This window comes from Bombina bombina, chromosome 2 (assembly GCF_027579735.1).
Source record: "Bombina bombina isolate aBomBom1 chromosome 2, aBomBom1.pri, whole genome shotgun sequence".
In the NCBI taxonomy this organism is placed as follows: domain Eukaryota; kingdom Metazoa; phylum Chordata; class Amphibia; order Anura; family Bombinatoridae; genus Bombina; species Bombina bombina.
This window is the reverse complement of record NC_069500.1, coordinates 670,749,975-670,776,576: the sequence shown is the minus strand read 5'-3', so window position 1 is coordinate 670,776,576 and position 26,602 is coordinate 670,749,975. Positions and strand designations below refer to the sequence as shown.

At 42.2% G+C, this 26,602-nt stretch overlaps 1 protein-coding gene across 1 annotated transcript in view; it reads right to left on the bottom strand.

The window, feature by feature from the left end:
• CCDC171 (coiled-coil domain containing 171) overlaps nucleotides 1–26,602 on the bottom strand; it is an 849,190-nt gene that overhangs the window by 469,431 nt on the left and 353,157 nt on the right. The window contains 1 exon segment of the mRNA XM_053700001.1: nucleotides 25,981–26,488. Coding sequence (XP_053555976.1) covers nucleotides 25,981–26,488 — 508 coding nt within the window.

The window sequence follows — 26,602 nt, the reverse complement described above, 5'->3', positions numbered from 1 at the left end:
AATGATGGAACTCTGAGGAATTTGTTTAAGATCTTTAGATCCAAGATTGGTCTGAAGGTTCCCTCTTTCTTGGGAACCACAAACAGATTTGAATAAAATCCCTGTCCTTGTTCCGTCCGCGGAACTGGATGGATCACTCCCATTACTAGGAGGTCTTGCACACAGCTTAGGAATGCCTCTTTTCTTTATCTGGTTTGATGATAACCTTGAAAGATGAAATCTCCCTTGTGGAGGAGAAGCTTTGAAGTCCAGAAGATATCCCTGAGATATGATCTCCAACGCCCAGGGATCCTGAACATCTCTTGCCCACGCCTGGGCGAAGAGAGAAAGTCTGCCCCCCACTAGATCCGTTTCCGGATAGGGGGCCATTCCTTCATGCTGTCTTGGGGGCAGCAGCAGGCTTCCTGGCCTGCTTGCCCTTGTTCCATGACTGGTTAGGTTTCCAGGCCTGTCTGGAATGAGCAACAGTTCCCTCTTGTTTTGAAGCGGAGGAAGTTGATGCTGCTCCTGCCTTGAAATTTCGAAAGGCACAAAAATTAGACTGTTTGGCCTTTGATTTGGCCCTGTCCTGAGGAAGGGTATGACCCTTGCCTCCAGTAATGTCAGCAATAATTTCCTTCAAGCCAGGCCCGAATAAGGTCTGCCCCTTGAAAGGAATGTTGAGTAACTTAGACTTTGAAGTCACGTCAGCCGACCAGGATTTAAGCCATAGCGCCCTACGCGCCTGGATGGCGAATCCGGAATTCTTAGCCGTTAGTTTAGTCAAATGAACAATGGCATCAGAAACAAATGAGTTAGCTAGCTTAAGCGTTCTAAGCTTGTCAATAATTTCATTCAATGGAGCTGTCTGGATGGCCTCTTCCAGGGCTTCAAACCAGAATGCCGCCGCAGCAGTGACAGGCGCAATGCATGCAAGGGGCTGTAAAATAAAACCTTGTTGAATAAACATTTTCTTAAGGTAACCCTCCAATTTTTTATCCATTGGATCTGAAAAAGCACAACTGTCCTCAACCGGGATAGTGGTACGCTTTGCTAAAGTAGAAACTGCTCCCTCCACCTTAGGGACCGTCTGCCATAAGTCCCGTGTAGTGGCGTCTATTAGAAACATTTTTCTAAATATAGGAGGTGGGGAAAAGGGCACACCGGGTCTATCCCACTCCTTGCTAATAATTTCTGTAAGCCTTTTAGGTATAGGAAAAACGTCAGTACGCACCGGCACTGCATAGTATCTATCCAGCCTACACAATTTCTCTGGAATTGCAACTGTGTTACAGTCATTCAGAGCAGCTAATACCTCCCCAAGCAATACACGGAGGTTCTCAAGCTTAAATTTAAAATTAGAAATCTCTAAATCAGGTTTCCCCGAGTCAGAGATGTCACCCACAGACTGAAGCTCTCCGTCCTCATGTTCTGCATACTGTGACGCATGGCTCTAACAACATTTGCGCTCTCCGTATCTCTCCTAAACCCCAGAGCTATCGCGCTTGCCTCTTAATTCAGGCAATCTAGATAATACCTCTGACAGGGTATTCATGATTGCAGCCATGTCCTGCAAGGTAATCGCTATGGGCGTCCCTGATGTAATTAGCGCCATATTAGCGTGCGTCCCCTGAGCGGGAGGCGAAGGGTCTGACACGTGGGGAGAGTTAGTCGGCATAACTTCCCCCTCGACAGAACCCTCTGGTGATAATTCTTTTATAGATAAAGACTGATCTTTACTGTTTAAGGTGAAATCAATACATTTAGTACACATTCTCCTATGGGGCTCCACCATGGCTTTCAAACATAATGAACAAGTAGGTTCCTCTGTGTCAGAAATGTTTAAACAGACTAGCAATGAGACTAGCAAGCTTGGAAAACACTTTAAAACAAGTTTACAAGCAATATAAAAAAACGTTACTGCGCCTTTAAGAAACACAAATTTTCCCAAATTTTGAAATAACAGTGAAAAAATGCAGTTACACTAACGAAATTTTTACAGTGTATGTAATAAGTTAGCAGAGCATTGCACCCACTTTCAAATGGATGATTAACCCCTTAATACCAAAAACGGAATAACAAATTACAAAAACGTTTTTTAAACAGTCACAACAACTGCCACAGCTCTACTGTGGCTTTTTACCTCCCTCAATACGACTTTTGAAGCCTTTTGAGCCATCCAGAGAAGTCCTGGATCATGCAGGAGGAAGCTGGATGTCTGTGTCTGAAATTTTTGCTGTGCAAAAAAACGCCAAAATAGGCCCCTCCCACTCATATTACAACAGTGGGAAGCCTCAGGGAACTGTTTCTAGGCAAAATTCAAGCCAGCCATGTGGAAAAAACTAGGCCCCAATAAGTTTTATCACCAAACATATGTAAAAAACGATTAAACATGCCAGCAAACGTTTTAAAATACACTTTTATAAGAGTATGTATCTCTATTAATAAGCCTGATACCAGTCGCTATCACTGCATTTAAGGCTTTACTTCGGTATCAGCAGCATTTTCTAGCAAATTCCATCCCTAGAAAAATATTTTAACTGCACATACCTTATTGCAGGAAAACCTGCACGCTATTCCCCCTCTGAAGTTACCTCACCCCTCAGAATATGTGAGAACAGCAAAGGATCTTAGTTACTTCTGCTAAGATCATAGAAAACGCAGGCAGATTCTTCTAAATACTGCCTGAGATAAACAGTACACTCGGGTACCATTTAAAAATAACAAACTTTTGATTGAAGAAATAAACTAAATATAAAACACCACAGTCCTCTTACGACCTCCATCTTAGTTGAGAGTTGCAAGAGAATGACTGGATATGGCAGTGAGGGGAGGAGCTATATAGCAGCTCTGCTGTGGGTGATCCTCTTGCAACTTCCTGTTGGGAAGGAGAATATCCCACAAGTAATGGATGATCCGTGGACTGGATACACTTAACAAGAGAAATAAAAACAGCTAATTCTGCTGAAAAAAATTAAATCCACAAAAAAATAAGTCTCTCATAAATTTTACATAAATTTCAAGGAAAAAAACTTAAATCATAAGCAGAAAAATCAAACTGCAACAGCTGCCTGAAGAACTTTTCTACCAAAGACTGCTTCAGAAGAAGCAAATACATCAAAATGGTAAAATTTAGTAAATGTATGCATAGAAGACCAAGTTAATACTTTGCAAATCTGATCAACCGAAGCTTCATTCTAAAAAGTCCAAGAAGTGGCGACTGATCTAGTAGAATGAGTTGTAATTCTCTGAGGCGGAGACTGTCCCGCCTGCAAATAAGCCAAGTGAATCAAAAGCTTTAACCAAGATGCCAAAGAAATGGCAGAGGCTTTCTGACCTTTCCTAGGACCAGAAAAAACAACAAATAGACTAGAAGTCTTCCTGAAATCTTTAGTAGCTTCAACATAATATTTCAAAGCTCTTACAACATCCAAATAATGTAAAGATATTTCAAGAGTATTCTTAGGATTAGGACACAAGGAAGGAACAACAATTTCCCTACTAATGTTGTTAGAATTCACAACCTTAGGATGAAATTTTAAACAAAGTCCGTAAAACAGCCTTATCCTGATGGAAAATCAGAAAAGGAGACTCACAAGAGAGCAGACAATTCAGAAACTCTTCTAGCTGAAGAGATAGTCAAAAGGAAAAATACTTTAAAAGAAAGTAGTTTAATATCCAAAGAATGCATAGGCTCAAACGGAGGAGCCTGCTAAACCAAATTAAGACTCCAAGTAGGAAAAATGTATTTAATAACAGGCTTAATACGAATCAAAGCCTGAACAAAACAGTAAATGTCAGGAAGATTAGCAATCTTTCTATGAAATAAAACATAAAGAGCAGAGATTTGTCCCCTCAAAGTACTTGCAGACAAACCTAAATCCAAACCAACCGGAAGAAACTGTAAAATTCTAGTAATTCTAAAAGAATGCCAAGAGAATTTATGAGAAGAACACCATAAAATATAGGTTTTCCAAACCCGATAATAATCTTCCTAGAAACAAACTTACGAGCCTGTAGCATAGTATTAATCACTGAGTTAGAGAAACCTCTATGACTGAGCACTAAGCATTCAATTTCCATACCTTCAAATTTAGCGATTTGAGATCCTGATGAAAAAACAGCCCTTGAGACAGAAGGTCTGGCCTTAAAGGAAGTGGCCAAGGTTGGCAACTGGACATCCGAAAAAGATCTGCATACCAAAACCTTTGAGGTCATGCTGGTGCTATCAGAAGCACATGTGATTGTTCCATTATGATCTTCGAGATCACCCTTGGAGGAAGAACCAGAGGCGGAAAAATATAAGCAGGTTGGTAAAACCAAGGAACTGCTAACGCATCCACCATCTCCGCCTGAGGATCCCTGGACCTGGAAAGGTACCTGGGAAGCTTCTTGTTTAGATGGGAAGCCATCAGATATATTTCGGGAAGACCCCACATCTGTACAATCTGACAAAATACATCTGGATGGAGAGACCACTCCCCCGGATGTAAAGACTGACGACTGAGATAATCCGCTTCCCAATTGTCTACACCTGGGATATGTATCGCAGGAATTAGACAGGAGTTGGATTCCGCCCAAAAAACGAAATTTATGCTTACCTGATAAATTTATTTCTCTTGTGGTGTATCCAGTCCACGGATCATCCATTACTTGTGGGATATTCTCCTTTCCAACAGGAAGCTGCAAGAGGATCACCCACAGCAGAGCTGTCTATATAGCTCCTCCCCTAACTGCCACCTCCCAGTCATTCGACCGAAGACAAGCAAGAGAAAGGAGAAACTATAGGGTGCAGTGGTGACTGTAGTTTAAAAATTTAAAAAACACCTGCCTTAAAAAGATAGGGCGGACCGTGGACTGGATACACCACAAGAGAAATAAATTTATCAGGTAAGCATAAATTTTGTTTTCTCTTGTAAGGTGTATCCAGTCCACGGATCATCCATTACTTGTGGGATACCAATACCAAAGCTTTAGGACACGGATGAAGGGAGGGACAAGGCAGGTGCTTAAACGGAAGGCACCACTGCCTGTAAGATCTTTCTCCCAAAAATAGCCTCCGAAGAAGCAAAAGTATCAAATTTGTAGAATTTAGAAAAAGTATGGAGCGAAGACCAAGTCGCCGCCTTGCAAATCTGTTCAACAGTAGCCTCATTTTTAAAAGCCCATGTGGAAGCCACTGCTCTAGTGTAATGAGCTGTAATTCTTACAGGAGGCTGCTGGCCAGCAGTCTCATAAGATAAACAGATTATACTTCTTAACCAAAAGGAAAGAGAAGTTGCTGAAGCCTTTTGGCCTCTTCTCTCTCCAGAGTAAACAACAAACAATGCCGATGTTTGATGAAAATCCTTAGTAGCTTGTAAATAAAACTTTAAAGCACGGGGGGGGGGCGTGTCCAAGCAGCGGCTCTGAGCAGTCGCATGTTTCATGAGCTCCGGGTGAGATGACATTAATCCGCCGATTATAGCTCAGATTATACAGCTTTCATCTATAAAAAGTGACCTATCAATTACAGCCTGCTGTGTTTATGATCCTTGAGCTGAAACTGGACAAAAGAGGCCTGCAGCGGCGGCAAAGCTCGCAGGCAGCGTCGTCATCCCCGTCTCTCCGGGGTGATTCACCGGAGCAGGTTGATATTACAGAAAAAGTTTCACACTGGACTCTCCACAGCTTTTTTCATCTCACAGAGAAAACGCATATTCCTACAAGATATACTGGAGTCAAAAAGGAATCAGTTATTAAAAGAGCGTGGCAATGGAGACCGGAAAATTTAGTGACATGATAGATAATCGCTTTGCCAAGCTAGAAGCTATGCTACAGGCTCTAATCGATAAAGCACCCTCAGAAAGAGAACTGCAGCTCCTCATTAATAGAGTGAAAGGGACTGATCATAAAACGCCACCGATTCAGCCAGCTACGTTACAGGAGGCTGATATAGCTTTGCAGCATGGTGAGCTTGACCCAACTCATACACCTTTAAAGGGAAAGCACACGTTCCTATATACTATATTTGCTCCGATGTCTACACAGCAGCAAATTACCATTGAATATATGGCACCTGGCATCGGACTGGAAACAATGGTTGGAAATGCGCCTCGAGGGTTGTTGCTGGAACCCTCGAGGCGGGAAAACTTTGCATGTCGACCCAAAATGGAGTTTACCCCACGCCACTGCCAACAGACAACTTCCGACACCGCCACAACACACAGGGATGTGTGGGGAACCAGCTTCTACAAGCGACAGAAGCAGGGATACACTGTATTTGCGGCTGTAAGTGCATCTAGTTTCCTGCCTCAAATAACCCATCCGAGCAAGGCCCCGGACACCGCATTCTATGAAGGAGGACTAGCCATGAAGCCGGGCATTACACCTGATCTATACTCCAAGATGGCCCTGTGTGAGCACCCGGACATGAATTATACTAACCAGGGGAAAAGATGTGTTGATGATACACCGCACATTAGTATGGCGGTCACAGAGGTTGATTTACCCTTTTTGTCACATTTTGAAGGGGGCTAATTTTTTTCATGAGGGCTGGCTGGGTACGGACAAACATTGATAAAAGAAAATGACAAAATAAGTATTAATCAAGTTTGTTTTCATTGTTTACGTGTCTTTTCTAAAATATAATTGTTAAGAGTTGTTATGCATGTATTTATTTAGACACTAGCTGCGTGGTTTGATAAATATTCTTCCTTAGGAGGCGCTGAAATGTTAGCAACACTGTTCTGTGACCCTGAATGCTTTCTCCGGGGGATGGGGAGGCCCCCATAGTGACTTTAACAGCCTGAGGGGGATCACATATGCAAAATACAGCCTTGGCTCCATAATGTAAAAATAGGGCATTGCTGGGATCCTCTTGCGGCCCGCGGCCGGGGTTGCTCCTGGGTTCACAGCAATAAACTTTACACTTGTAAGGAAAGGAGCCAAACACTGTTGGTGCACCTTAGGAAAGACTGCTTAGTTTTGGCTCAATATAAAACACTGCCTGGAATCTTGACTCAGAAATAGCGCACTACTTTTTACATGTAGAATATAAACATAGCTAATTTAAAGCATACAAAGCAGCAGGATAAGGGAGATGCAGCTACGGTCTCCTTGTTGATTATCTGTATGTCTTAAGAAGTTATGAATGCCATACAAATGTTTATGTGAGAGTTTAGTTAAAGTGTGGAGACCAGCTCCGGTTTATGCATCTATAATATCAAAAGATGTTATGCTTTATACTTTTTCTATTTTATTTAAGATGCATATTGTTTTCTGTTTGTTTTTTGTTTTTGTTTCTCTAGTGTTATGTAGGTATAATATAACTCCCTGGACATTCGCAAGAAAGCAGAAAGGGTCCAAAAGCGGCCTGTAATGATGGTATTAGGGGTAGAAAAATGAGGATTAACATTATTCTTGTACATCAAATGATTGCTATATGGTTGACTTTATATGTCCTGTACACACTTGTATACTTATTTTTTCCTCAATAAAAAATTGAAATTAAAAAAAAAAAAACTTTAAAGCACGAAGGATTAGGACACAGAGACGGAACAACAATCTCCTGATTGATATTCTTATTAGATACCACCTTAGGAAGAAACCCAGGTTTGGTACGCAAAACTACCTTATCTGCATGGAAGATCAGATAAGGGGAATCACACTGCAAGGCAGATAACTCTGAAACTCTTCGAGCCGAAGAAATAGCTACCAAAAACAGAACTTTCCAAGATAAAAGCTTGATATCTATGGAATGCAGAGGTTCAAACGGAACCCCTTGAAGAACCTTAAGAACTAAATTTAAACTCCATGGAGGAGCAACAGGTTTAAACACAGGCTTGATTCTAACTGAAGCCTGACAAAACGCCTGAACGTCTGGAACATCCGCCAGACGCTTGTGCAAAAGAATAGACAGAGCAGAAATCTGTCCCTTTAAGGAACTAGCTGACAATCCCTTCTCCAATCCCTCTTGGAGAAAAGAAAATATCCTGGGAATCCGGACTTTACTCCATGAGTAACCCTTGGATTCACACCAATGAAGATATTTACACCATATCTTATGATAGATTTTCCTGGTGACAGGCTTTAGAGCCTGAATTAAGGTATCAATGACCGACTCGGAGAAACCACGCTTTGATAAAATCAAGCGTTCAATCTCCAAGCAGTCAGCCGCAGAGAAATTAGATTTGGATGGTTGAAAAGACCCTGAAGTAGAAGGTCCTGTCTCAGAGGCAGAGTCCATGGTGGAAGGGATGACATGTCCACCAGATCTGCATACCAAGTCCTGCGTGGCCACGCAGGTGCTATCAAAATCACAGAAGCTCTCTCCTGCTTGATCTTGGCAATCAGACGAGGGAGCAGAGGAAATGGTGGAAGCTTGGCGTTCTGACGAGACGCCATGAGATCCAATTCTGGTTTGCCCCAACGTTGAATCAACTGTGCAAACACTTCCAGATGGAGTTCCCACTTCCCCGGATGAAAAGTCTGCCGACTTAGAAAATCCGCCTCCCAGTTCTCTACTCCTGGGATATGGATAGCTGATAGATGGCAAGAGTGAACCCCATAGAATTATTTTTGAAACCTCCAACATTGCAAGGGAACTCCTTGTTCCCCCTTGATGGTTGATGTAGGCTACAGTCGTGATATTGTCCGACTGAAATCTGATGAACCTGACCGCAGCAAGCTGAGGCCAAGCCTGAAGAGCATTAAATATCGCTCTTAGTTCCAGAATGTTTATCGAAAGGAGTGTCTCCTCCTGAGTCCACAAGCCCTGAGCCTTCAGGGAGTTCCAGACTGCACCCCAGCCCAGAAGGCTGGCATCTGTCGTTACTATAGTCCAGTCTGGCCTGTGGAAGCTCATCCCCTTGGACAGATGGACCTGAGATAGCCACCAGAGAAGAGAATCCCTGGTTTCTTGATCCAGATTTAGTAGAGGGGACAAATCTGTGTAATCCCCATTCCACTGACTGAGCATGCAAAGTTGCAGCGGTCTGAGATGTAGGCGGGCAAACGGTACTATGTCCATTGCCGCTACCATTAAACCGATTACTTCCATACACTGAGCCACTGAAGGACGAGAAGTGGAATAAAGAACATGGCAAGAGTCTAGAAGTTTTGACAATCTGGCCTTCGTTAGGTAAATCTTCATTTCTACCGAATCTATCAGAGTCCCTAGAAATGAAACTTTTGTTAGAGGTGATAGAGAGCTCTTTTCTTCATTCACCTTCCACCCATGGGACCTCAGAAATGCCAGAACAATGTCCGTGTGGAACCTGGCAACTTGAAAAGTCGACGCCTGTATCAGAATGTCGTCTAAGTAAGGGGCTACTGCTATACCCCGCGGCCTTAGGACAGCTAGAAGGGACCCTAGAACCTTTGTAAAGATTCTAGGTGCCGTGGCCAACCCGAAGGGAAGAGCCACAAACTGGTAGTGCCTGTCTAGAAAGGCAAACCTGAGAAAACGATGATGAACTTTGTGTATCGGGATGTGAAGATAAGCATCCTTTAGGTCTACGGTAGTCATATAGTGACCCTCCTGGATCATAGGAAGGATGGTTCGAATAGTCTCCATCTTGAAGGATGGAACTCTGAGAAATTTGTTTAAGATTTTGAGATCTAAGATTGGCCTGAATGTTCCCTCTTTCTTGGGAACTACAAACAGATTTGAATAGAAGCCCTGACCCTGTTCCTCCTGCGGAACTGGGTGGATCACTCCCATAATTAGAAGGTCTTGAACACAATGTAAGAATGCCTCTCTTTTTATCTGGTTTGCAGATAAAAGTGAGAGATGAAATCTCCCTTTTGGGGGAGAGGTTTTGAATTCCAGAAGATAACCCTTGGACACAATTTCCAATGCCCAGGGATCCTGGACATCTCTTGCCCAAGCCTGGGCGAAGAGAGAGAGTCTGCCCCCTACTAGATCAGTTTCCGGATCGGGGGCTGCTCCTTCATGCTGTCTTAGAGGCAGCAGCAGGCTTTTTGGCCTGTTTCCCCTTGTTCCAAGCCTGGTTAGGTCTCCAGACCGGCTTAGACTGGGCAAAAGTTCCCTCTTGTGGCAAAATCTAGTCAGCCATGTTGAAAAAACTGGGCCCCAGAATAAAGTTTTATCACCAATATGTAATAAACGTTCATACACCTTCAGCAAACGTTATATCTATTCAGTAATGTGAGTAAATAAAAAATATATTACCCTTTACAGCAAGTATGATACCAGTCGTTATTAAATCACTGTAATCAGGCTTACCTTAAATAAATCCGGTATTGTCAGCATTTTCTAGCATTTCATTTCTCTAGAAAAAATTAAAAACTGCACATACCTCATAGCAGGAGACCCTGCACGCTATTCCCCCAGCTGAAGTTACCTCATCTCTTCAGTTATGTGTGAGAACAGCAATGGATCTTAGTTACAACCTGCTAAGATCATCAAAGACCACAGGCAGACTCTTCTTCAACTTTCTGCCTGAGGCTAAAATAGTACAACTCCGGTACCATTTGAAAATAACAAACTTTTGATTGAAGATAAACTGCATTAATGCACCACATCTCTCTAGCTACTTCCTATCTTGTCGAGAGCTGCAAGAGAATGACTGGGAGGTGGCAGTTAGGGGAGGAGCTATATAGACAGCTCTGCTGTGGGTGATCCTCTTGCAGCTTCCTGTTGGGAAGGAGAATATCCCACAAGTAATGGATGATCCGTGGACTGGATACACCTTACAAGAGAAAAGTATCCGAGATACTTCTTTCATCGCTAAAGGACTGCGAGTCCCACCCTGATGATTGACATGTGCCACAGTTGTGATATTGTCTGTCTGAAAACAAATTAATGATTCTCTCTTTAATAGAGGCCAAGCCTGAAGAGCCCTGAAAATAGCACGAAGTTCTAAAATATTGATTGGTAACCTCGCCTCTTGAGAATTCCAAACTCCTTGTGCTGTCAGAGACCCCCAAACAGCTCCTCAACCACTGAGACTTGCATCTGTTGAAATCACAGTCTAGGAAGGACGAACAAAAGAGGCCCATTGAATAACCCGACGATGGTCTAACCACTAAGTCAGAGAGAGTTGAGTGTTGGGATCTAAGTATATCAATTATGATATCCGAGTATAATCCCTGCACCATTGAATCAGCATGCAAAGCTGAAGAGGTCTCATATGAAAACGAGAAAAGGGGATCGCGTCAGATGCTGCAGTCATGAGACCTCATGCACATAGCCACTGAAGGGAATGATCGAGACTGAAGGTTTCGACAGGCAGAAACCAATTTAATTCGTCTCTTGTCTGTTAAAGACAGAGTCATAGACACTGAATCTATCTGGAAACCTAAAAAGGCGACGCTTGTTTGAGAAATCAAGAAACTCTTTGGTAAATTGATCCTCCAACCATGTCTTTCAGATTCTGCTAAATGAAAAGATTGAGCCAGTACCAAGATATCGTCCAAATAAGGAAATACAGCAATACCCTGCTCTCTGATTACAGATAGAAGGGCACCTAGAACCTTTGAAAAGATTCTTGGAGCTGTTGCTAGGCCAAATGGAAGAGCAACAAATTAGTAATGCTTGTCTAGAAAAGAGAATTTTAGAAACCGATACTGGTCTGGATGAATCGGAATGTGAAGATATGCATCCTGTATGTCTATTGAGGACATGTAATGACCTTGCTGAACAAACGGCAGAATAGTCCTTATACTCACCATCTTGAAAGTTGGGACCCTTACAAATTGATTAGAAAACCTCATATCCAGAACTGGTCTGAATGAATTTTTCCTTCTTCGGGACAATGAATAGATTTGAATAAAAACCCAGACCCTGTTCCAGAAGTGGAACTGGTACAATTACCCCTGAAAGCTCCAGATCTGAAACACACCTCAGAAAGGCCTGAGCTTTAACAGAATTTTATGGAACGTGAGAGAGAAAAAAATCTCCTCACAGGAGGCCTTATTCTGAAACCTATTCGATAACCCTGAGAAACAATATTCTGAATCCAAGAATTCTGAACGGAACCTGCCCAAATGTTTTAAAATAATTTCAATCTGCCCCCCACCAGTAGAACTGGATAAAGGGCCGCACCTTCATGCAGGCTTGGGGGCTGTCTTTGGCTTCTTATAAGGCTTGGATTTATTCCAACTCGAAGATGGCTTCCAATAGGAGCCAGAGTACTTAGAGGAAGGAGTGGTTTATTGTTCTCTATTCTGACAAAAGGAACGAAACCAATTAGAAGCTTTAGTAAAATGTGCGACTTGACAGCACAAGTGTATACACTAAATTGACCTTTTATCAATGGTAGCAGAGCTAACACTGAGCTGTAGAGAATTTAAAAAAGGGCAAAGATAGGTTGCTAAATGTACATAAAATGTACATAAAAGGCTCCCAAAACTAACCTCTATAAAAGATCAGAAGGGAGAATAATACCTGCTGAAAAACACACACCCTCCCAGTCCTGGAACAGTGCTCATACCCCCCACCTGATATAATAACCGGAGAATCTACAGAAGCACATCCAGAGAGAGCAATGGTGCCAGCAAAGTGAGGGAGGAGAACATGAGCGTGCAAAGCAGCAAACATATTAAAAAAAAAGTGCAACTCTTATTCAAATGTATTTATTATTAAAAAGTGAAGCACAAAAAAACAAATGCACTTACTAGTAAAAATATAAAACTCAAGCGCCCATGTACACTTCAGATATGATGTAATCGCTAGAAGGGAACGGATCTCCCATGAACGCTGATGCTGGTATGCCGTCCTCAGGAGGTATGATGTCAGATCGGGCACAGATCCTGGAGTTTGCAACTATGGAAGCTGCAAGTGGATCCGCGCTTCTTCTGCACCTATATGCATTTCTCCTGGTCCTTGGTCGTGCTTTCTCAAGAGGAAAGAAAGAATCGGATCTGAAGCAGCAAGCAAATCAGAAAACAGTTAACACTCTTAATACCAGAACGCAACAAGCCCACACTGCACGGTCCTAGACCACACTGCAGGACAACCATTGTGCTCCTGAAGCTTCATAAGCGCTGATCCAGAGTGTAGAAGCAGTAAGGAGACAGCTGCACATTAAAAGTAAAAAACACAGTTCCTGCCCGAAAAGCGGCATAACTCACTCAAAGGGACAACAACCAAAAATACAAAGGAAAACTGAGCAAACCCAAATGCCTCAATGAAGTCCACCCATACACTCATATGTATCACCTGTGTGCTGTCTTCAGGCTATAATGTACACATATAATATGATCCTACTGATAGCCAGCGGGCTGTGTGAGTGTTAAGGTACTTACCCCGCAGGACACACACTCCACTGGATACATTAGAGAGTCCATCCAGTACTGTACTAGAGAGTAGAGGATATACTGAGGAAGTATGCCTCTCTCTTCAAAGTTTCACCTTATGAGGGGATACAGGATCAAAGATCCTTCTTCAAATAAAATAAATTCCTGAACACCTCAATCTTCACCGTCTCTTGGCAAGGCAAAGAAAAAGAGTGGGATATCAGAGAGGTGACATGGATTAAAAGCTTGTGCAAGGTTGGGTATCTTTGTCTCCTCCTGGTGGCCAGGAGTTGAATTCCCAGGAGTAATGGCTTGTGGACTCACCACCTTATGAAAGAAATGATGTCTTACAATAGAGTTTTAATTTAGACAGCCTAATCTCAGAGCAGAATTAAGATAAGTAGAGGTATTTCTCTCTAAATAAAAATATAAGTAAAACTTAAAAAAAAAATGGGCTGAGGTCAAACTGGACCAAATCTTTTTTGCAATTGTTTAGGTTTCTTTCCCTTCCAGTCATGGAGCCCTGGGTAAGGAGACGTATTTTATTTATTTTCTAATTTTATGTATGTATTGCTGTTGTATACATTGTTTGGAGGTTAGCACAGTTCAATATTTAAATTAAACCAGCAGTTAAAGGGACAGTAAACACCTTTTAATTGGGGACAGATATATAGCAGAGGTAGCCTTGAGAAGTCCGCAGGGTGTATTTCAAGTACTGGAAATTAGAAATTGCTCAATTTTTATAACTAAATTGCATTAAAAGGGGCAAAATAAATCATGAAAAACATAATTTATGCTTACCTGATAAATTTATTTCTCTTGTAGTGTATCCAGTCCACGGATCATCCATTACTTGTGGGATATTCTCCTTCCCAACAGGAAGTTGCAAGAGGATCACCCACAGCAGAGCTGTTATATAGCTCCTCCCCTAACTGCCATATCCAGTCATTCGACCGAAACTAGCCAAGAAAGAAGAAACCATAGGGTGCAGTGGTGACTGTAGTTTAATTAAAATTTAGACCTGTCTTAAAAGGACAGGGCGGGCCGTGGACTGGATACACTACAAGAGAAATAAATTTATCAGGTAAGCATAAATTATGTTTTCTCTTGTTAAGTGTATCCAGTCCACGGATCATCCATTACTTGTGGGATACCAATACCAAAGCTAAAGTACACGGATGATGGGAGGGACAAGGCAGGTACTTAAACGGAAGGGACCACTGCCTGTAGAACCTTTCTCCCAAAATAACCTCCGAAGAAGCAAAAGTATCAAATTAGTAAAATTTTGAAAAGGTATGAAGCGAAGACCAAGTCGCCGCTTTGCAAATCTTTTCAACAGAAGCCTCATTTTTAAAGGCCCAGGTGGAAGCCACAGCTCTTGTAGAATGAGCTTAATTCTTTCAGGGGGCTGCTGTCCAGCAGTCTCGTAGGCTAAGCGTATTATGCTCCGAAGCCAAAAAGAAAGAGAGGTTGCCGAAGCCTTTTGACCTCTCCTCTGTCCAGAGTAAATGACAAACAGGGAAGATGTTTGACGAAACTCCTTAGTCGCTTGTAAGTAAAACTTTAAAGTACGGACTACGTCTAGATTATGATGGAACAACAATCTCTTGATTGATATTCTTGTTAGAAACTACCTTAGGAAAAAACCCAGGTTTTGTACGCAGAACTACTTTATCTGTATGGAAAATCAGATAAGGAGAATCACATTGTAAGGCCGATAACTCAGAGACTCTACTCTACGAGCCGAGGAAATAGCTATCAAAAACAGAACTTTCCAAGATAAAAGTTTGATATCAATGGAATGAAGGGGTTCAAACGGAACTCCTTGAAGAACTTTAAGAACCAAGTTTAAGCTCCATGGGGGAGCAACAGGTTTAAACACAGGCTTAATTCTAACCAAAGCCTGACAAAATGCCTGAACGTCTGGAACCTCTGCCAGACGCTTGTGCAAAAGAATAGACAGAGCAGAAATCTGTCCCTTTAAAGAACTAGCTGATAGTCCTTTTTCCAAACCCTCTTGGAGAAAATACAATATCCTAGGAATCCTAACCTTACCCCATGAGTAATTCTTGGATTCACACCAATAAATATATTTGCGCCATATCTTATGGTATATTTTCCTGGTGACAGGCTTTCGTGCCTGTATTAAGGTATCAATGACTGACTCTGAGAAGCCACGCTTTGATAATATCAAGCGTTCAATCTCCAGGCAGTCAGCCTCAGAGAAATTAGATTTGGATGATTGAAAGGACCTTGTATTAGAAGGTCCTGTCTCAAAGGCAGAGTCCAAGGTGGAAAGGATGACATGTGGACTAGGTCTGCATACCAGGTCCTGCGTGGCCACGCAGGCGCTATCAAGATCACTGATGCTCTCTCCTGTTTGATTTTGGCAATCAGTCGAGGGAGCAGAGGAAACAGTGGAAACACATAAGCCAGGTTGAAGAACCAAGGCGCTGCTAGAGCATCTATCAGCGTCGCTTCTGGGTCCCTGGACCTGGATCCGTAACAAGGAAGCTTGGCGTTCTGGCGAGACGCCATGAGATCCAGTTCTGGTTTGCCCCAACGATGAACCAATTGAGCAAACACCTCCGGATGGAGTTCCCACTCCCCCGGATGAAAAGTCCGCCTCCCAGTTCTCTACACCTGGGATATGGATCGCTGATAGGTGGCAGGAGTGAGTCTCCGCCCAGCGAATTATCTTGGATACTTCTAACATCGCTAGGGAGCTTCTGGTCCCCCCTTGATGATTGATGTAAGCCACAGTCGTGATGTTGTCCGACTGAAATCTGATGAACCTCAGTGTTGCTAACTGAGGCCAAGCTAGAAGAGCATTGAATATTGCTCTTAACTCCAGAATATTTATTGGGAGGAGTTTCTCCTCCTGAGACCACGATCCCTGAGCCTTCAGGGAATTCCAGACTGCACCCCAACCTAGAAGGCTGGCATCTGTTGTTACAATTGTCCAATCTGGCCTGTGAAAGGTCATACCCTTGGACAGATGGACCCGAGATAGCCACCAGAGAAGAGAATCTCTGGTCTCTTGATCCAGTTTTAGTAGAGGGGACAAATCTGTGTAATCCCCATTCCACTGACTTAGCACGCATAATTGCAGCGGTCTGAGATGTAGGCGCGCAAATGGCACTATGTCCATCGCCGCTACCATTAAGCCGATCACTTCCATGCACTGAGCCACTGACGGGAGCGGAATGGAATGAAGAACACGGCAGGAATTTAGAAGCTTTGATAACCTGGACTCCGTCAGGTAAATTTTCATTTCTACAGAATCTATCAGAGTTCTTAGGAAGGACACTCTTGTGAGGGGTGATAGAGAACTCTTTTCCTCGTTCACTTTCCACCCATGCGACCTCAGAAATGCCAATACTATGTGCGTATGAGATTTGGCAATTTGGAAATTTGACGCCTGTATCAGGATGTCGTCTAGATAAGGGGCCACTGATATGCCCCGTGGTCTTAGGACCGCCAGAAGGGATCCCAGAACCTTTGTAAAAATTCTTGGGGCTGTAGCTAACCCGAAGGGAAGAGCCCCAAACTGGTAATGCCTGTCTAGAAAGGCAAACCTTAGGAACCGATGATGGTCTTTGTGAATCGGTATGTGAAGGTAAGCATCCTTCAAATCGACTGTGGTCATGAACTGACCCTGCTGGATCATAGGTAGGATGGTCCGAATAGTTTCCATTTTGAACGATGGAACTCTGAGGAACTTGTTTAAGATCTTTAGATCCAAAATTGGTCTGAAGGTTCCCTCTTTTTTGGGAACCACAAACAGATTTTAATAAAATCCCTGTCCCTGTTCCGTCTGTGGAACTGGATGGATCACTCTCATTACTAGGAGGTCTTGCACACAGCGTAAGAATGCCTCTTTCTTTATCTGGTTTACAGATAATCTCGAAAGGTGAAATCTCCCTTGTGGGGGAGAAGCTTTGAAGTCCAGAAGATATCCCTGAGATATGATCTCCAACGCCCAGGGATCCTGAACATCTCTTGCCCACGCCTGGGGGAAGAGAGAAAGTCTGCCCCCTACTAGATCCGTTACCGGATAGGGGGTCGTTCCTTCATGCTGTTTTAGAGGCAGCAGCAGGCTTTCTGGCCTGCTTGCCTTTGTTCCAAACCTGGTAAGATTTCCAGGCCGGCTTGGATTGAGCAAAAGTTCCCTCTTGTTTTGAAGCAGAGGAAGTTGATGCTGCACTTGCCTTGTAGTTTCGAAAGGCACGAAAATTAGACTGTTTGGCCCTTGATTTGGCCCTGTCCTGAGGAAGGGTGTGACCCTTTCCTCCAGTAATGTCAGCAATAATTTCCTTCAAACCAGGCCCGAATAGGGTCTGCCCCTTGAAAGGAATGTTAAGTAATTTAGACTTTGAAGTCACGTCAGCTGACCAGGATTTAAGCCATAGCGCCCTACGCACCTGGATGGCGAATCCAGAATTCTTAGCCGTTAGTTTAGTCAAATGAACAATGGCATCAGAAACAAAAGAATTAGCTAGCTTAAGTGTTCTAAACTTGTCAAGTATTTCAGTCAATGGAGTAGCTGTCTGAAAGGCCTCTTCCAGAGACTCAAACCAGAACGCCGCAGCAGCAGTGACAGGCGCAATGCATGCAAGGGGCTGCAGGATAAAACCTTGTTGAATAAACATTTTCTTAAGGTAACCTTCTAATTTTTTATCCATTGGATCTAAAAAAGCACAACTGTCCTCGACAGGGATAGTGGTTCGCTTTGCTAAAGTAGAAACTGCTCCCTCCACCTTAGGGACCGTCTGCCATAGGTCCCGTGTGGTGGCGTCTATTGGAAACATCTTTCTAAAGATGGGAGGGGGGGGGGGAATCGGCACACCGGGTCTGTCCCACTCCTTATTAATAATTTCTGTAAACCTTTTAGGTATAGGAAAAACGTCAGTACACACCGGCACTGCATAGTATTTATCCAGTCTACACAATTTCTCTGGCACTGCAATTGTGTCACAGTCATTCAGAGCAGCTAAAACCTCTTCAAGCAACACCCGGAGGTTCTCAAGCTTAAATTTAAAAGTAGACATATCTGAATCAGGTTTCCCCGAGTCAGAGACGTCACCCACAGACTGAAGCTATCCTTCCTCAGCTTCTGCATATTGTGACGCAGTATCAGACATGGGCCTTAAAACATCCGCGCGCTCTGTATTACGTCTAACCCCAGAGCCATCGCGCTTGCCTCTATATTCAGGCAGTCTGGCTAATACAGCTGACAGGGTATTATCAATGATCGCCGCCATGTCTTGTAAAGTAATCGCTATGGGCGTCTTTGATGTACTTGGCGCCATTTTAGCGTGAGTCCCTTGAGCGGGAGTCAAAGGATCTGACACGTGGGGAGAGTTAGTCGGCATAACTTCCCCCTTGTCAGAATCCTCTGGTGATAATTATTTTAAAGATAACAGCTGATCTTTATTGTTTAAAGTGAAATCAATACATTTAGTACACATTCTCCTATGGGGTTCCACCATGGCTTTTAAACATAATGAACAAGGAGTTTCCTCTATGTCAGACATGTTTATACAGACTAGCAATGAGACTAGCAAGCTTGGAAAACACTTTAAAACAAGTTAACAAGCAATATAAAAAAAAAACCAACGTTACTGTGCCTTTAAGAGAAACAAATTTTGCCAAAATTTGAAATAACCGTGAAAAAAGGCAGATAAACTAACGAAATTTTTACAGTGTATGTAACAAGTTAGCAGAGCATTGCACCCACTTGCTAATGGATGATTAACCCCTTAATACAAAAAACAGATTAACAAAACGAAAAATATGTTTTTTAAACAGTCATAACAACTGCCACAGCTTCTACTTTTGAAGCCTTTTGAGCCCTTCAGAGATGTCCTATAGCATGCAGGGGACTGCTGAGGGAAGCTGAATGTCACAGTTTGTAATTTTAACTGCACCAACTGTAACTTTTTTACTATAACAGTGGAAAGCCTCAGGAAACTAGGCAAAAATAAAGCCAGCCATGTGGAAAAAACTAGGCCCCAATAAGTTTTATCACCAAAGCATATATAAAAATGATTAAACATGCCAGCAAACGTTTTATATTGCACATTAATCAGAGTATATACCTCTGATAGCAAGCCTGATACTAGTCGCTATTAAATCACTGTATTTAGGCTTTTACTTACATTAATCCGGTATCAGCAGCATTTTCTAGCAAATTCCATCCCTAGAAAAACTTAACTGCACATACCTTATTGCAGGATACCCTGCACGCCATTCTCCCTCTGAAGTTACCTCACTCCTCAGACATATGTGAGAATAGCAGTGGATCTTAGTTATTTCTGCTAAGATCATAGAAAAACGCAGGCAGATTCTTCTTCTAAATGCTGCCTGAGATAAAATAGTACACTCCGGTACCATTTAAAAACAATAAACTTTTGATTGAAGAAAAAACTAACTATATTTTACCACTTTCCTCTTACTACCTCCAGCTATGTTGAGAGTTGCAAGAGAATGACTGGGTATGGCAGTTAGGGGAGGAGCTATATAACAGCTCTGCTGTGGGTGATCCTCTTGCAACTTCCTGTTGGGAAGGAGAATATCCCACAAGTAATGGATGATCCGTGGACTGGATACACTTAACAAGAGAAATATATTTCAAAGTTGTTTCACTTTGCATAACTAAAAATGTTATATAAAAATCTCAAGGTGTTTACTGTACCTCAAGGTGTTTACTGTACCTTTAACCTAGGCATTTCTTTACTTTTGCAGGTTTGAGTGAAAACAAACTCTGTTATTAACGTTTGTAAGGTTGAACATATGTTAAATATGTGCTATTTATCTATATCATACAACAATATAGTAACATGAAAAACATAATTTATGCTTACCTGATAAATTTATTTCTCTTGTAGTGTATCCAGTCCACGGATCATCCATTACTTATGGAATATATTCTCCTTCCCAACAGGAAGCTGCAAGAGTCCACCCACAGCAAAGCTGCTATATAGCTCCTCCCCTAACTGCCATATTCAGTCATTCGACCGAAAACATGCAGAGAAAGGAAAAACCATAGGGTGCAGTGGTGACTGTAGTTCAAATGAAAAAATTACCTGCCTTAAAGTGACAGGGCGGGCCGTGGACTGGATACACTACAAGAGAAATAAATTTATCAGGTAAGCATAAATTATGTTTTCTCTTGTTAAGTGTATCCAGTCCACGGATCATCCATTACTTATGGAATACCAATACCAAAGCTAAAGTACACGGATGATGGGAGGGACAAGGCAGGTACTTAAACGGAAGTTACCACTGCCTGTAAAAAACCCTTTCTCCCAAAAATAGCCTCCGAAGAAGCAAGGTATCAAATTTGTTAAATTTGAAAAGTATGAAGCGCAGACCAAGACTCCGTCTTGTAAATCTGTTCAACAGAAGCCACATTTAAAAAAGGCCCAAGTGAAAACCACAGCTCTAGTAGAATGAGCTGTAATCCCTTCAGGAGGCTGCTGTCCAGCAGTCTCATAAGCTAAATGAATTATGCTTTTTAACCAAAAAGACAGAGAGGCTGCTGAAGTCTTTTGACCTCTCCTCTGTCCAGAATAGACAACAAACAAGGTGAACGTTTGATGAAAACTGTAGTAGCTTGTAAGTAAAACTTTAAAGCACAAACCACGTCCAATATTGTGTAATAGACGTTCCTTCTTTGAGGAAGGATTAGGATACAAGCATGGAACAACTATCTCTTGAGTGATGTACTTGTTAGATACCACCTTAGGAAAAAACCCAGGTTGGTACGCAGGACTACCTTATCCGTACGAAGGACCAGATAAGGAGAATCACATTGTAACACAGATAACTTGGAGACTCTACGAGTCGAGGAATTAGCTACCCAAAAGGAACTTTCCAAGATAAAGATTGATATCTATGGAACAAAAAAGGTTCAAACGGAACTTCTTGAAGAACCTTAAGAATCAGGTTTAAGCTCCATGGCGGAGCAACAGTTTTAAACACAGGCTTGGATCTAACCAAATCCTGACCAAATGCCTGAACGTCTAGAATACCTGCCAGACGCTTGAGCAAAAAAATAGACAGAGTAAAAATCTGTCCCCTTTTAAGGAATTAGCTGACAACCTTTTTCTCAAAAACATCTTGGAGAAAAGATAATATCCTGGGAATCCAGACTTTACTCCATGAGTAACCCTTGGATTCATAACAATCAGATATTTACACCATATCTATGTTCAATTTTCCTAGAGACAGGCTTTCATGTCTGTATTAAGGTATCAATGACTGACTCGGAGAAGCCATGCTTTGATAACATCAAGCGTTCAGTCTCCAGGCAGTCCATCTCAGATTGATTCTATTTAGATGGTTGAAAGGACCCTGAGGTAGAGGGACCTGTCTCTGAAGCAGAGACCGTGATGGAAAGGATGACATGTCCACCAGATCTGCATACCAGGTCCTGCGTGGCTACGCAGGCGCTGTCAAAAACACCAAAGCCCTCTCCTGCTTGGTCTTGACCTCCGGAGGAAATCCCACTCCCCCAGAAGAAAAGTCTGACGACTTAGAAAATCCACCTCCCAGTTCTCAACACCTGGGATATGGATAGCTGATAGACAAGAGTGAGTCTCTGTCCAGTGAATTATTGTAAGACTTCTAACATCGCTAGGGAACTTCTGTTCTCCCTTGATGGCTGATGTAAGCCACAGTCGTGTATATTGTCCGACTGAGTATGATGTACCTCAGAGTTGCTAACTGAGGCCAAGTCTGAAGAGCATGGAATATCACTCCCAGTTCCAGAATATTTATTAGAAGGAGGGTCTCCTCCTAAGTCCACTATCCCTGAGCCTTCAGGGAGTTCCAGACTGCATCCCAACCTAAAAGGCTGGCATCTATTGTAACAATTGTCCCATCTGACCTGCGGAAGGTCATACCCTTGGACAGATGGACCCGACATAGTCACCAGAGAAGAGAATCTCTGGTCTCTTGGTCCAGGTTTAACAGGGGGACAAATCTGTGTAATCCCCGTTCCTCTGACTGAGCATGCATAGTTGCAGCGGTCTGAAATGTAGACGTGCAAACGGTACTATGTCCCTTGCCGCTACCATTAAGCCGATTTCATTCATGTACTGAGCCACCGAAGGGCGCGGATGGGATGAAAAAAACACGGCAGAAATTTAGAAACTTTGACAACCTGGACTCCGTCAGGTAAATTTTCATTTCTACAGAATCTATCAGAGTCCCTAGGAGGGAAACCCTTGAGATTGGGTATAGAGAACTCTTTCCTTGTTCACTTTCCACCCATGTGATCTCAGAAATGCCAGTACTACGTCCGTATGAGACTGGGCAATTTGGATGTTTGACGCCTGTATCAGGATGTCGTCTAAATAAGGGGCCACTTCTATGCCCCGCGGTCTAAGGACCGCCAAAGCGACCCCAGAACCTCCATAAAGATTCTTGGGGCTGTAGATATCCCAAAGGAAAGAGCTACAAACTGGTAATGCCTGTCTAGAAAGGCAAACCTGAAAAACGATGGTGATCTTTATGCATCACAATGTGAGGATAAGCATCCTTCAAATCCATTGTAGTCCTCTATTGACTCTCCTGGATCATAGTTAAGATGGTACGAATAGTTTCCATCTTAAATGACGGAATTCTGAGGAATTTGTTTAAGATCTTTAGATCCAAAATAGGTCTGAAGGTTCCCTCTCCTTGGGAACCACAAACAGATTTGAGTAAAAACTCTGTCCCTGTTCCTCTCTTGGAACTGGATGGATCTCGTACACAATGTAAGAATGCCTCCTTCTTTATCTGGTTTGCAGATAATTGTGAAAGGCGAAATCTCCCCTTTTTTTGGGGGGGAATCTTTGAAATCCAGAAGATATCTCTGGGATATAAATTCCAATGCCTAGGGATCCTGGGCATCTCTTGCCCACGCCTGGGCAAAGAATGAAAGTCTGCCCCCTATAGGATCCGTTACCGGATAGGGGTCCATTCCTTCATGCTGCCTTAGAGGCAGCAGCAGGCTCCTTGGCCTGCTTATCTTTGTTCCAGGTCCGATTGTCTCCAGACCGCCTTGGACTGAGCAAAAATTCCCTCTTGTTTTGCCTTAGAGGAAGAGGATGCCACACCTGCCCTGAAGTTTTTAAAAGGTACGAAAATTAGACTTTTTTTTTTTTTTTTTTTTGCCCTTGATTTAGACCTATCCTGAGGAAGGGCATGACCTTTTCCTCCAGTGATATAAGCAATAATCTCCTTCAAACCAGGCCCGAATAGAGTCTGCCCCTTGAAGGGAAGTTAAGTAGCTTATTTATTAAAGTCACGACAGCTGACCATGATATAAGCCATAGCGCTCTGCGCGCCAGTATAGTAAAAAACAGAATTTTTAGCCGTTAGTCTAGTCAAATGAACAAGGCATCAGAAAACAAAGGAATTGGCTAGCATAAGCTTGTCAAATATATTCATCCAATGGAGTCGCTTAACTGTAAAGCCTCATCAAGAGACTCAACCCAGAACGCCGCAGCAGCAGTGACAGAAGCAATGTATGCAAGGGGCTGCAGGATAAAACCCTGTTGAATAAACATTTTTTATCCATTGGATCTAAAAAGCACAACTGTCCTCGTCAGAGGTAGTGGTACGCTTAGCTAGAGTAGAAACTCTTCTCTCCACCTTAGGAACTGTCTGCCAGAAGTCCCGTGTGGTGGTAACTATTAGAAAACATTCTTCTAAAAAATAGGAGGGGAAGAGAACGGCACACCTGGTCTATCCCATTCCTTATTAAAAAAATTTTTTAGTAAACCTCTTTAGGTATTGGAAAAACATCAGTACACACCGGCACTGCATATTATTTATCCAGTCTACACAATTTCTCTGGCCCTGCGATTGTACACATTCATTCAGAGCAGCCAAAGCCTCCCTGAGCAACAAGTGGAGGTTCTCAAGCATAAATTTTAAATGTAGAAATATCAGAATCAGGTTAAATCATCTTCCCTGAGTCAAAAAAAAAAAAAAAAAAAAAATCACCCACAGACTAAGCATATTGTGAGGTAGTATCATACATGGTTCTTAAAGCGTCTGTATGCTCTGTATCTACCCCCAGAGCTAACTGCTTTCCTTTAATTTCAGGTAGTCTGACTAATACTGCTGCCAGAATATTATTCACCACCTTTGCCATGTCTTGTAAAATAAACGCTATGGGCGCCCTTGATGTACTTGGCGCCATTTGAGCGTGAGTCCCTGAAGCGGGAGTCGAAGGGTCTGACACGTGGGGAGAGTTAGTCGGCATAACTTTCCCCTCGACAGAATCCCCTGGTAAAGAAACGTTATGGGTGCCCTTGATGTACTTGGCGCCATTTGAGCGTGAGTCCCTAAAGCGGGAGTCAAAAGGTCTGACACGTGGGGAGAGTTAGTCGGCATAACTACCCCCACGACAGAATCCTCTGGTGATAATGTTTTTAAAGACAAAAAATGATCTTTATTGTTTAACATGAAATCAGTACATCTGGTACACATTCTAAGATGGGGTTCCACCATGGCTTTAAAACATAATGAACACAGAGCTTCCTCTATGTCAGACATGTTAGAACAGACTAATAATGAGACTAGTAAGCTTGGAAAACACTTTAAATCAAGTTAACAAGCAAATATATAAAACGTTACTGTGCCTTTAAGAGAAACAAATTTTGCCAAAATTTGAAATAACAGTGAAAAAAAGGCAGTTAAACTAACAAAATTTTTACAGTGTATGTAACAAGTTAGCAGAGCATTGCACCCACTTGCAAATGGATGATTAACCCCTTAATACAAAAAACAGATTAACAAAACGAAAAATATGTTTTAAACAGTCATAACAGCTCCTACTTTTGAAGCCCTTTTGAGCCCTTCAGAGATGTCCTATAGCATGCAGGGGACTGCTGAGGGAAGCTGAATGTCACTGTTTGTAATTTTAACTGCACCAACTGTAACTTTTATACTATAACAGTGGAAATTGTTTCTATGCAAAATTTAAGCCAGCCATGTGGAAAAAACTTAGGCCCCAATAAGTTTTATCACCAAACATATGTTAAAAACGATTAAACATGCCAGCAAACGCTTTAAAACACATTTTTACAAGAGTATGTATCTCTATTAATAAGCCTGATACCAGTCGCTATCGCTGCATTTAAGGCTTTACTTACATTACTTCGGTATCAGCAGTATTTTCTTAGTCAATTCCATTCCTAGAAAAATATTTTACTGCACATACCTTATCTGCAGGAAAACCTGCACGCCATTCCCCCTCTGAAGTACCTCACTCCTCAGAATGTGTGAGAACAGCAAATGGATCTTAGTTACGTCTGCTAAGATCATAGAAAAACGCAGGCAGATTCTTCTTCCAAATACTGCCTGAGATAAACAGCATACTCCGGTGCCATTTAAAAATAACAAACTTTTGATTGAAGAATAAACTAAGTAGAAAGCACCACAGACTCTCACAACCTCCTATCTATGTTGAGGCTTGCAAGAGAATGACTGTATATGGCAGTTAGGGGAGGAGCTATATAGCAGCTTTGCTGTGGGTGGACTCTTGCAGCTTCCTGTTGGGAAGGAGAATATATTCCATAAGTAATGGATGATCCGTGGACTGGATACACTTAACAAGAGAAAAAGCAACAACAAAAAAAGAAAATAAATATTATATAATGCCTTAGTAGGTCACATATACTGTATGTAAAGCCAGTGCACAGTGTGGCTATGCAATTATCACAAATAACAAAATGACAAAATTATGCACGGCCCTCTTACCTGTTACAAACGTTTTTTTCTTTGCTCCTCCTCCACAGACAATAATTCCATTTCCCTTTTTCTTAGGATCCAACCAAGTAAACAGACAGCTGCTAGACCTGCCAAGAAGCTGAAGCCTGTTAACCGCCAATATTGCAACAACACTTTTACGAAACATATGTATTTTGCTTTTGATATTTCGTTTCGTTACTATGTTTTTCTTGGTGTGTCTCCTTTCTTCAGGCTCAGACAAAGCTTGCATTAGCATCATCATTTCTCTCTGAGCTTCTACATAGGTATTGACTTGCTGCTGCAAAATATCTTTCTGGGTGGTCAAAGTGCAAGATCTGCTGTACAAAGGATATAACGCACCAGTCATGAGAGCACAGGCAGTCAGAAGAGATTTTAGATCCTTTTCATTGTTCACCAACATATTTTTTACATTAACATTTTGAAGGGCCATCTGATCATTGGTCTTCTCAAATACAGCTATTTTGTCTTTGTATTTTTCCGCCACTCTCTGAAATTTCTGGAAATAAAAAGAAGCTTGTTAAATAAAATATTTAAACATTATATTTAGTAAAAAGATTGTTTTAGTAATAGATAGACCATAAATGTAATGCAAGGAACAAATGGTAATAGT